Below are 13,110 nucleotides of genomic sequence, written 5' to 3'. Positions count from 1 at the left end.
TTATATAAGCATATGGAGGAATTTAAGATAGAGGGATATGTGGAAGGAAGGGGTTAGATAGTCTTCAGAGTGGTTTGAAGGTCGGCACAACATGGTGGGCCAAATGGCCTGTATTGTGCTGTATTGTTCTATGGTTTCTATGGTTTCCAAGGAAATCAGAAGTTTGCAGATGACACTAAAATAGGTGGTATAGTGGATAATGAAGAAGGTTATCAAAAATGACAGGGGGATCATGATCAGCTGAGTAAGTGGGTTGAACAATGGCAAATGGAGTTTAATTCAGATAAGTACAAGGTGTTCCATTTTGGAAAATCAAATCCAGGTAGGACATTCACAGTGAATGGCAGGGCCCTGGGTAATGTTGTACATGGTTCACTGAAAGTGGAGTCACAGATAGACGGGGTGGTGAAGAAGGCTTTTGGCATGCTCTCCTGCATAAGTCAGGGCATTCAATATAAAAGTTGGGAGGTCATGGTGCAGTTGTACAGGATGCTGGTGAGGTTGCACTTGGAATATTCTGTTCAGTTTTGGTCGCCCTGCTATAGGAAAGAAGTTCTTAAGCTGGAAATAGTACATAAAAGATTTACAAGAACCTTGCCAGGACTTGAGGGACTGAGTTACTATAAAGGCAGAGGTTGAACAGGCTAGGATTCTGCACCCTTTTTTCTCCAAACTTTCCTGCATCCTCACCACAAAATTCAGCATCAGAAGTTTGCAAAGGAACATCTAAACAAGCCTGATGCATTTTGGAAACAAGTCCTGTGGACTGGTGAAGTTAAAATAGAACTTTGTGGCCGGTTTGTTTGGAGAACAAAAGGGTGCAGAATTTCATGAAAAGAACACCTCTCCGACTATTAAGCAGGGGTGGATCGATCATGCTTTGGGCTTGTGTTGCAGCCAGTGGCACGGGGAACATTTCAATGGTAGAGGGAAGAATGAATTCAATTAAATACCAGCAAATTCTGGAAGCAAACATCACACCGTCTGTAAAAAAGCTGAAGATGAAAAGAGGATGGCTTCTACAACAGGATAACGATCCTAAACACACCTCAAAATCCACAATGGACTACCTCAAGAGGCACAAGCTGAAAGTTTTGCCATGGCCCTCACAGTCCCCCGACCTAAACATCATCGAAAATCTGTGGATAGACCTCAAAAGAGCAGTGCATGCAAGACGGCCCAAGAATCTCACAGAACTAGAAGCCTTTTGCAAGGAAGAATGGGCAAAAATCCCCCAAACAAGAATTGAAAAAAAAAACAGAAAGTGTTTACAAGTTGTGATACTTGCCAAAGGGGGTGTTACTAAGTACTGACCATGCAGGGTGCCCAAACTTTTGCTTCAGGCCCTTTTCCTTTTTTGTTATTTTGAAACTGTAAAAGATAGAAATAAAAAAGTAATCTTGCTTAAAATATTAAAGAAATGTGTCATCTTTAACTTTACGCCTTTTGGAAATCAGGTCATCTTTTACTCACTTAGCTATTCACAGTAACAGAAATTTTGACCAGGGCTGCCCAAACTTTTGCATGCCACTGTATATCTGAAAAGAAGTTTTGGTATCCTCTTTTATATGTACACAAGAGTTGTGATGTCACATAGCAACTGTACAAGACATTGGTAAGACCACACTTGGAGTATTGTGTGCATTTCTGGTTGCCTAGCTATAGGAAGGATGTCATTAAGCTGGAAAACATGCAGAAAAGATTCTTATGCACGTTACTGGCTGGAGAGGGCTTGAGTTATAAGGACAGACTGGATAGGCTTTCTTCCCTGGAGCATAGGAGGCTGAGGGATGACTTTATAGAAGTATGTAAAGTCACAATGGGCAGAGATAAGGTGAATGGTCACAGTCTTTTACCCAACGTAGTTAAGTTTAAAACTAGAGGGCATAGGTTTAAGGTTAGAGGGAAAGACTTGAAGGGGACCTGAGCGGCAACTTTTTCACTCAGAGGGTGGTTCATACATGGGACGAGCTACCAGAGGAAGTGGTAGAGGCAGGTACAATTACAACATTTAAATGACATTTGGACAGGTACATGGATAGGAAAGGTTAAGAGGGATTAGGACCAAATGTAGATAAATGGGACTAGTTCAGGTAGACAACTTGGTTGGCATGGACAAGTTGAGCCAAAGGGTCTGCTTAAATGCTGTATGACTCTAAAGGTCAGCATCAAGCCATCATTCATGCTGCAACCACTACAGAACCATTGCGTTGTGCTGGTTCATGGTATAAGTTTGAGGAAAAAAAAACTTGGAGAGAACAAAGCTTTGATAGAATGATTTGTCCCCATTTTGTACATACATTGACCGACTTGCTGAGTATTTCCAGCATTTTCTTTTCATTTCAGAAACACAATGCTGCTTGTGCATGGATTACATGGCAACACCAATATGCTTGCTTTTTGTTTTAAATCAACAAATTATATTCTTTATTGATCTTCCGTTGAATTGTTAAACTTCGGTTTACACAATGAGGATAGATGGGCGATTTAGTGACAAGTCACTGGCTTCAGGAAATGAAACTAATTAATTCTTGCTAAAAGCTTTATTTATACAACTTTCCCTGTTTGCTGGGTAGCACGAAATTTCCCTGTCAGCTCCTTGGGTAAAGGTACCAGACCTGGGCAGGGAACTTGTCCTTCTACTTCACAGATGCATTCCCGCAGACAGTACTTCTTACATCCAAAGTGTGCAGGATGTGAATACTCATTCTTTGCTAGTTTTTCTGCATGCTGCAGGTCTCTGCGGAAAGACAAAAGACATTGTCAGGAACTACTCAACAAATTACACAAATTATTTTTTTCCACTGTTTGAGCATCCTTGAATCTTGCCGCTCAATGTAAAAGCTAGTGCAAAGTTGGAGCCGTTATATTGACACTACACTGCACGGCCATTTAGTAGCCATGAGAAGGTGTTGCAGGCTTGGAGGGTAAATGTGAAGGGGGAATTACATGGAGGCATGGTCCCAAGACAGTGCTGCATATTTGGAGAGGGAGCAGAATTGGAAGGGCAATTTATTCAGAAGAGTCATACTGAGTTCATGCATCACATTTGGGGTAACACAGACAGCACAATAAACTGGAGGGAGAAAGATAAGGCAGCACTGGGCAGCTGCAGGAATGGAGTGGGAAGCACTGCATAATTGGAACATAGAGGCAGTACTGTTCAATTGTAGGGCACTGCTGTAAATTGGAGCTGTAGTGCAATACAATTGCTGAAGGAACACTGCTGTGGGAAGAGCAGAGCTGGAGGTAGCACTGTGCAGTGGAAAGAGCAATGGTCTCTGCACGCTCAGAGTGACAACAATACCAAGGCCGAGGGATCCACCCAGGGAGCACTACACCATCAAGGCAGCACAGAGGGACAGCTACAATATTAAAAGAGCACTTTTAATGGATTGCTGCATAATTGGAGAGGAAATGTTGTTTTCATGGTGATAGTGGAGGACTGCAAAGTCAGTGGAGGGTGCAAAGTCAAAGACACTGAACTGATGCTGTTCTACATTGTGGTTATCAAGGTAGTGTCATATTGATTCATGGGTATGTGTTATATACATTAATAATTTGGATATGAATGAAGAAGGTTAAATTAGTGAGTTTGCAGATGACAAAACTTGGTGGTGCTGATTGTGAGGACACTAAAGAATGATGATGATCAGTTGGTAAAATGGATAAAGCAAATCACACTGTAATCTAATCCTGATCGTTCTACCCTTTCTGGTCTTCCTGAAGTATATCACAATAAATGATTGGACCCCAGGGAGTATTGACGAACAGAGGAATCTTGGTGTACAAATCCATGTATCTGTGAAGGTAGTGAAAAATGAGAGGTGAGAGATTTCAAGAGGCGAGCCTCTGTGCTTTGTGTTCATTTTCAGTGAGCAGGACCCTTAAAGAGGCACACTTGCATATTGTTGGTAATAATTGATTGGCTAATTAGCAGCAGTCAATAAAAAGTTAGGGTTAAACAGAGCAGCCATTGTTAGAGTGGGGGACTGAAGATTAGCTCAAGAGGCTTTGACAAATAGAGGCAGAGGCTAAGGTGAGGTTCTGTTATGTTCTCTTCCTTTCTTTATTATTGCACAGGTAGAGCAGTAGGAATGACACCCAGGGTAGTGGTATGCACTCTTGCATGATGTGGGAAGTCAGAGAGACCTCCAGTGTCCCTGATAACTATACCTGTGAGAAGTGCATCTGGCTGCAGCTCCTTACAGATAGTGTTAGGGAACTGGAGCTGGGGAACCTACCAGGGGAAAGCCACAGCAGACAGGTCTTGGGCACTGAGTCTGGCTCTGTGGCCCAAGAGGGAAGGGGGGGAGACAAGGCAAGTGGTAGCGATAGGGGATTCATTGGTCAGGGGAGCAGACATGAGATCATGTGAGGTTCTTGGATGGTACTTTGTCTCCTGGGTGCCAAGGTCAGATATCTCTGAGTCCACAACATTCTTAAGGGGGCAGGTGAGCAGCCAGAGGTTGTGGTACATGTTGGTACCAATATCATAGACAGGAAAAGTGATGAGGTCCTGCAAAATGAGTTCAGGGAGTTAGGTGCTAAGTTAAAAGACAGGACCTCCAGGGTGGTGATCTCAGGACTGCTACCTGTGCCACATGCTAGTGAGGCAAGAAATAAAGATAGTGCAGTTTAACACGTGGCTAAGGAGGTGGTGCAGGAGGGAGGGCTTGGGATTTTTAGATCATTGGGCTCTCTTCTGGGGCAGGTGGGATCTGTGCAAATGGGATGGTTTGCACCTGAACTGGAGGGGAACAAACATCCTTGTGGGAAGTTTGCTAGTGGGGTGGGGGGGGTGGAGGCAGGGTTTAAAACTAGAGTTGTAGGGGTGTGGGAACCAGAGTGGCAGGGCAGCAAGCAGAGAGGCTGTGGGAGAAGTAGATCTTAAGACTACAAGCAAAGGTGGAAACCATAACAAGTGTCCTGAGCTGTGTTAACTTCAATGCAAGGAGTATTGTAGGTAAGGCAGATGAACTTATAGCATAGATCTGTACGTGGAATTATGATGTTGTAGCCATTACTGAGTCCTGGTTGCATGAGAGGCAGGGCTAGCAGCTTGATGTTCCAGGTTTCTGTTGTTTTGGACATGACAGGGGGAGATATTGAAGAGGGAGGGGTGGCATTACTCATCAGGGAAAATCTCACAACAGTGCTGAGAGGGGACATACTGGAGGGCTTGATGACTGAGGCAATTTGGGTGGAATTGAGGAATAAAAAATGATCACATTAATGGGACTATATTATAAACCTCCCAATGGTCAGGACCAAAGTTGTAGACAGATAGCAGACAGTTGTAGGAAATATAAAGTTGTGATAGTAGGTGATTTTTAACTTTCCACGTATTGGCTGGGACTCTCGTACTGTAAAAGAACTGGATGGGATAGTTTGTCAAATGTGTTCAGCAAAAATTTCCTTAATCAATATGTAGAGGTCTCAACTGGAGAGTGCAATACTGGATCTCTTAGGGAATGAGACAGGGCAGGTGACCAAAGTGAGTGTAAGGGAACACTTTGGATCTAGTGATCAATAATTCCATTAGTTTCAAGATAATTATGGAGGATAGGGCTGGTCCTAGGGTTAAGATTCTAAACTAGAGGAAGGCCAATTTTGAGGGCATCAGAAGGGATCTAACAGGTGTGCACTGGAATAGGTTGCTTTCTGGCAAAGAGATGCTTGGTAAGTGGGAAACCTTCAAAAGAGAAATATTGAGAATACAGTATTGGTATGTTCCTGTTAGAATAAAAGGCAAGGCTAACAGGTTTATCAGGGGACATTGGGGCCCTAGTAAAGAGAAAGGAGGCACATATCAGGTATAAACAGTTAGGATCAAATGAGGTGCTTAGGGAAGTATAAGAAATGCAAGAGAACATGAGAGAAATCAGGAGGGCTAAAAGAGGACATGAGCTTGCTCTGGCAGACAATGTGAAAGAGAATCCTAAGGGTTTCTATAGCTATATTCAAAGCTGAAGGATAGTAAGGGACAAGATTGGTCCTCTTGAAGATCAGTGTTGTCATCTGTGCATGGAGCTGAAAGAGATGGGGGGAGGTCTTAAATGCATTTTTTTGCATTTGTATTTTCCTCGCAAGACAGTCTATAGAACTGAAGCAAAAGAGTCACGAGGTCATGGACTGTATCTGGATAACAGAAGAGGAGGTGCTTGCTGTCTTGAGGTGAATTAGGGTGGATAAATCCCCAGCACTGACGAGGCATCCCCTCGGACCTTATGGGAGGCAAGTGCAGAAATTGCAGGGGCCCTGGCAGAGATATTTAGAATGTCCTTCACCACAGGTGAGGTGCTGGAGGACTAGAGGGTAGCTAATGTTGTTCTGTTGTTTAAGAAAGGCTTTAAGAATAAGCCAGGAAATAATAGGCCAGTGAGCCTGATGTCTGTTGTGGGGAAATTATTGGAAGGTATACTGAGGGACAGTGTATACAAGTATGATCAGGGATAGTCAACATGACTTTGTGTATAGCAGGTCATGTCTGACCAATAAGTTTTTCAAGGAGGTTACCAGGAAGGTTGATCAAGGGAAAGTGGTGGATCTTGTCTGCATGGACTTCAAGGCTTTTGACAAAGTCCTGCATGGGAGGCTGGTACTGGTTAAGTCACTTGGCATTCAGGATGAAGTAGTCAATTGGATTCCATGTTGGCTTAGTGGGAGAAGCCAGAGTGGTAGTAGATGGTTGTCTCTCTGACTGGACTAGTGGTGTACTGCAGAGATCTGTGCTGGACCAGTTGTTTATCATCTATATTAATGATTTGGATGATAATGTGGTAAACTGGATCAGCAAATTTGTGGATGACAGAGGTTGGGGGCATAGGGGACAGTGAGGAGGGCTATCAAAGCTTGCAAAGTGATCTGGACCAGCTGGGAAAATGGGCTGAAAAATGGCAGATGGAATTTAATGCAGACAAGTGAGGTGATGCACTTTGAGAGGACAAACCAGGATAAGACTTGCACAGTGAATGGTAGGGTGCTAAGGTATGTGGTAGAACAAAGGGACCTGGGAATACAGATCCATAGTTCCTTGAAAGTGACATCACAGGTAGATAGGTTCATAGAGCTTTTTGGCACACTGGCAATTTATCACATAAATAGGGCATTGAGTACAGGACTTGGGATATTATGTTGAAGTTGTACATGACATTGGTGAGGCCAAATTTAGAGTATTGTGTGCATTTCTGGTCACCTACCTGCAGGAAAGATATCAATGAGCTTGAAAGAGTGCAAAGAATTTACAACTATGTTACTGGGACTTGAGCACCTGAGTTAACAGGGATAGGCTGAATAGGTTAGGACTTTATTCCCCGCAGTGCAGGAGAATGAGGGGAGATCTTGTGGAAGTATACAAAATTGAGGGGTATATATAGGGTGAATGCATGCAGCCTTTTCCCCTTCTAGTTGGATGAGACTAGAACTAGAGGACATGGGTTTAGGGTGAAAGATGAAATATTTAAGGTGATGCAGAGGGGGAACTACTTCACTCAGAGGGTGGTGCAAGTGTGGAATGAGCTGCCAGTTTAAGTGGTGGATGCAGGTTCAATTGTAATATTTAAGAGAAGTTTGGATAGGTGCATGGATGAGAGAGGTATGGAGGGCTATGGTCAGGGTGCAGGTTGATGGGACTAGGCAGAAGATCAGGTTGGCATGGTCTAGATGGGCTGAAGAGCTTGTTTCTGTGCTGTAATGCTCTGATTATATGGGATACTTGCGTCATTAACAGGGACACAGAGCAGGGAGGTTATGGTACTTTATAAAACATTGCTTATGCCACAGATGGGAGTACTGTGCACAGCTCTGGTCACTATACTATAGGAAGGACATAATCGTGCTGGAACAGATGCAGAGTTTACCAGGATGTTGCCTGGGATAGAAGGTTTAAGTTATGAGAAGAGATGTACAAGGCTAGGTTAGCTTTTCTTTGAGTGGATGAGGCTGAGGGAGGGATCTCAGAGGGACACAAATTATGAGGGGCATAGATAATAGTTTTAAACTTTTCCTCATAAGAGTTTTCTATAATGAAAAGACATAACTTTAGTCATTTGTAAACGTGAACTGTTGTTGTGAACTACCTCTGGGATACCACTGGTCTGGTAATTAGGTTGATAAAATATTTCAGCTTAATTTCCAAATTAATCTAACATGGTTCTAAGAAAGGTCAAAACAAAGGCTTACTGGCTCTTTCCTAAGATTGTCTTGACATGCTCAGTGATTTCTCTGTGATTCTTTCCTTCGACATCAACCAAGACTTGCTCACCGTCACCTGGAGAAAATGACAAAACCATGAATTTAGACATTATACTATCAGTTTGTCCCTGTTGTAGGAGAGGTTGACATTATCCCCCTTGCCTCAAGGAAAAGTCTTACCCCAACCCTTAAGACAGACCCATCACCCCTTCTTTCAAGAAAGACTAAACATATCCCAAGAATATTAACCCACCTGACCATACTTCTGAGGAAATCTGACCATTAACGTCCCAGTTATCAAGCTCTGCATCACCATACAGCTCCAATCCTAGCCTCTCGCCATGACCTGCACCACTATCAGCTCCATCAACTCATTGCACCACTACCCTCTAAACCATCACACCTCACCACAATGTCCCCTTGTGCCAGTGTCCCACCTGAGACCACTTTGCCACATAACAGGCCTACTCATGAGACCTTACAACCATGAAAACTATAATCCAAAATGCTGAACAAGCAAATTGCCTTGCAAGCCTACCCTATCCCCCTTTTAGACAAATTCATCCCATGATGAACACCATCCTCATCAGCAAAAACAAAGGATGCCACTGCTTGTTTGTTCCCACACCATACATTTCCTCCTCCCCATCTCAGGAAGTGTGCATAAATACACATGCAAGGTGCACCATGTGCCTCACTCCCTCCAAGGTGATGTGGCCTCAAGGCATGCACTCTCTCACCCTTGAGGTGAAGAGACTGTGTCCCCAAGGCAATGCATCAGGGCACAATTCTTCAGATTTTGTCCTTTAGCCCTATCTCATGACAGTGCAGAGATAGTGTGATAATATCAAAGCAGTCTGACTCAGTACCTTAACAATCCGGCCCACACGTCACTGAAACTATGTGACACCACCCAGTGAGACTAGCTGAGGCATCCCAAGGTGCCTTTTCTCTCCCCCAGCTTTCCTAAAACTGTTTCCACACACATGCACTTCCCTCACTACCATCCATGATTGCTTCATTGTGCCATCACAACTCTCCTGCACACACAAGCTATCTGACATAACCCTAACCCCCTCCCATTCCCAACAAAGTGGCATCACATTGGTCCAGAGAGCTTGTCTATCAATGGTTTCAAAGTAATGTCAGTATCTTTGGAACCTTGGGGGAACAAAAACTTACCCAAATAGAATCTTAGAAATGGTGATGGAGTCTGGTTTTTGAACATAACAATCTGAACCCAAGGATTCTGATACTGGATCTGAGGTATGTTGAAGAATACAAACTTTCTGAAAAGAAAATTTTAAACACATTGCATCACAAGCTTAATAACCTTGCATCATATTTGTGCTAGAAATCAACACAGCTTTCCAAGGCTCCAGTATTCAATCAGCTCACCACTCTTGCTTTTAGCAACCTGCAAAAAAACTCAATTAACTTCTTTGGACAACTGGCAGATAATTCAGTGTAGAAGAGTGATGCACTTTAGTCAGAAGCAGGGCAAGAGAGCATGAAAAGAGAAGCACTGCAAGTTGAATGCCACAATTTTAAAGCAGGCAATGGAAAAGCAAGATTGAAGGTATGTGCACAAGTCACTGCAAATGTTTCTTTCTGTACAAATGCTGTTTGACATAAGCATTTCCAGTATTTTCTGTGCTTGTATTTAAAAGTGGCAAGACCTGTTAATAAAATGATTAGTAATGCATAAGCTATGATATGCTTTATAGAGGCATACAAAGCTAGAAAGTGCCAGACACTTCAAGGTCTTTCCACCAGGCACAAGTCAGGAATGTGATACAAATCACACACCTGGATGAGTGCAACACAAACTCTAAAGAGGTTCTACACCATCTAAACTGCATCCACCACCCAAAACATTTATTCCCCCCACCACCAGTGCACAGAAACCGCAGTGTTTACAATCTGCAGTTACTCGCCCAGGCTACTCCAATAGCACCTCCCAAACCTACCACTTCAAACACCAAGAAGGGCAAGGGCTTTAAGCCCACCACCACTTTGTAAATCGAACTGACTTAGCTATATCTAATTTCTGGAAGTTCCCACTCAAAAGCACTATGGTAGCACCTTTACTGGTGGTTCCAAGGTACTGGCTCACTTCTATTTTCAAGGAGAATTAGGGATGCACAATAAATAATTTGGAGCAATTCGCAATCATGAAGAGGTCAATGGAGTAAATAGAGATACGGTACATCTAAAGAACAGCCCACAATGTCTGTGCTGACCATGATGCCAACCAAATTAATCCCATCTGCCTACACATGGTCTATGTCCCTCCATCCCTGCCTGTTAACTGTGCCTGTCTAAATGCATCTTAAATGGACTTGATCTTTCCCTAGCTATCTTCTTGCTCCTAATATACGTATAAAAAGCCTTGGAATTTTACTTAATCCTCCTTGCCAAGGACATTTCATGGCTCCTTTTAGCCCTCTTAATTCCCTGCTTAAATTCTTTCCTGCATCCTCAAGGGCATTGTCCAAATTCAGTTTCCACAATGTTACCTTTTTCTTTATGACTAAATTTACAATATCTCCTGTCGTCAAGGTACCCGAACCTAGCCATTCTTATCTTTCATCCTCAAGGGAACAAGCTGGTCTTGAACTCCAACCAGTTGGCCTTTAAAAGACTACGTCAGATGTTAACAATGTTGCCTGTGGCTGAATGAAAGATAACAAATGCATTGATTAAATAGATAAAAAGTAGTTGATGGTGGTGCAGATAGCAGAGCTGTTGCCTCGGTTGCAGTTACTTGGTTTCAATCCTAAAATCAGATGCTGTCTATTGTGCCTGTGACCTCATAGATTTCCCTCAGTGCACCGGTTTCCTTCCATATCCCAGACATGTTGTTAAAAGGTTAATTGGCCAATGTAAATGTAGGTGCTTGGAGGTGGAGGATGTGGGCAGTCCTAAATGAGGATTTTTTTGTCTGTGTTCACCAAAGAGGACATGGAGGATAGTGAGATCAATGTGGAGCATGCTAATACAGTGGGGCATTTTGAGATAAACAAAAAGGTGGCATTGGGTCTCTTGAAGAATGTTAAGGTGGATAAGTCCCCAAGGCCTGATGTGATATACCCCAAGATGAGATTGCTGGGGCCTTGGCCAAGATTTGTCCTTTCTAGCCACTGACAAGGTCCTGGAGGACTGGCAAGTAGCTAATGTTGTGCTTTTGTTCAAGAAGGGAAATGGGGATAATCCTGTAAATTACAGATCAGTGAGCCTCACAGTAGTAGGGATGTTGTTGGAAAGGATTCTTAAGGATAAGATTTATGAGCATTTGGAAAAGCATGGTCTAATTCAGCACAGTCAGCATAGCTCTGTGCAGGCCAGGTCATGTCTTACTAACTCGACTAAATTTTTTTTGAGGAAGTGAAGAATGTGATCGATGAAAGTTGATCAGTGCACGTTGTCTCCGTAGATTTTAGTAAGGCATTCAACAAGGTCCCTCATGGTCTGCACATCCAGAAGATCAAGATGCAAAAGATCCACAGTGTTTGGTTTCAGAATTCGCTTGCCCATAGAAGACAGGTCAATAGGTCTTATTCTGGCTTGGTGGTCCTCTGGGATCTGTACTTGGACCTCCTGCTGTTTTGTGATTTTTAAAAAATATATATATATTTATATAATAATGACCTGGTTGAAATTGTAGATGGATGGGTTAGTAAGTTTGCAGATGATACAAATATTGCTGGCATTGTGGATAGTGTAAAAGATTGCCGCTGTTCATATCGGATCTCTACAAGGACAGTGCCCTTCCCTCCCCTTCTCCCATGACGCTGGCTGGCTGCCTTGCTCTGCAGACTGACGGCGGTCCAGTGTTTCCCCCATTACACTTACCTTGCTCCTTCGCTCTGCTGCCCGTGGGTGTTATAATTAACCGTCACCACCTTTACTGAGTCTTTAAGCACCACCGCCCCACTCCGTAGATACTCGAGTGTCCGGCGCACCGGGAATCGACCTTTCATTGGCATGACCGCTTCTGCTGCGCATGCGCCCGCCAGCGTCTCCGTTTCGTGCATGCGCCGTGGGATATCTTCCTTTCTGCGCCTGCGTCATGTCGACGCCTGCGCTCGCCAGCCTCACCGGTCCAGTGTTGATGTACATTGTCCTGTACCCACTCTCTTGGTGGTATTGCCTTTGTGATTGATTTGTTAAGTTTTGGTTATTGGTGATTAATCGCATATTATGTTGTGGAGTTCCAGTTTCGGAGTATAAACTTGGCAAAGCATAGCGCCATTGAATGTCCATCTTCCTCCAATACCCGCTCCGCGCAGCACTGTCCAACTTGTGACCGCCGTGCAGCGGTAACGGTTGGTCACTTTGGTCCCGTCCTTTGCCGCCAAGATCCAGAAGATGTTGGATTTCTTCTGGAGCAAGAGGAAGCACTGGCTGAAAATGCAAAAGAAACTACAACTGCTGGAAATCTTAAAACCAGAAAATGCTGGAAATACTCAGCAGGTTAGGCCGCGTTTGTGGGAAGGGAAACAGTTAACGGTTCAGGTCAGGTCTGTTCTGAGGAAGGCTCTCCGGCCCGAAACATTGACTTTGTTTCTCTTCCTGCAGACGTGGCCTGACCTGCTCAGTATTTCCAGCATTTTCTGTTTTTGTTGGAAGAAGCAATGGATCTTTGCCATGGTTTTGAGACTCCTCATTGGGGTCAGTTGCTGGTGTGCATTTGAACCCAGGTGGTGACTTCTCTGCCTTCTGATCCTGCATAAATAGCTGCACGTTCAGCATCTTCCCAGATGGCAGGCACTGGCAACACTTTTATCCTTCCAGTGGTGAGCATCAGATATGCTGCTCTGCAGGTGTTGTCTGTCTTTTACCAGACAGTTGAGGACTGAGCTGCATTCCATGGCACTTCTGTCCAAGGCCTCTTGCCGCCCCATCATAATG

The 13,110-nt window shown here is 43.7% G+C and overlaps 1 protein-coding gene across 1 annotated transcript; it reads right to left on the bottom strand.

Moving 5' to 3' along the window:
- Window positions 1–2,411: 2,411 nt before the first annotated feature.
- mrps25 (mitochondrial ribosomal protein S25) lies at window positions 2,412–12,235 on the bottom strand. The gene is made up of 4 exons (XM_052024326.1): window positions 12,052–12,235; window positions 9,379–9,485; window positions 8,185–8,272; window positions 2,412–2,740 (listed from the first exon to the last, which is right to left on the bottom strand). The coding sequence occupies exons 1-4, from the start codon at window positions 12,231–12,233 to the stop codon at window positions 2,548–2,550; spliced, it is 570 nt and encodes a 189-aa protein (XP_051880286.1). The 5' UTR covers window positions 12,234–12,235; the 3' UTR covers window positions 2,412–2,547.
- Between the last annotated feature and the right edge of the window lie 875 nt (window positions 12,236–13,110).

This window comes from Pristis pectinata, chromosome 10 (genome assembly GCF_009764475.1).
Source record: "Pristis pectinata isolate sPriPec2 chromosome 10, sPriPec2.1.pri, whole genome shotgun sequence".
Lineage (NCBI taxonomy): Eukaryota > Metazoa > Chordata > Chondrichthyes > Rhinopristiformes > Pristidae > Pristis > Pristis pectinata.
The sequence above is the reverse complement of the archived record's forward strand: the minus strand, read 5'-3'. Positions and strand labels throughout refer to the sequence as shown.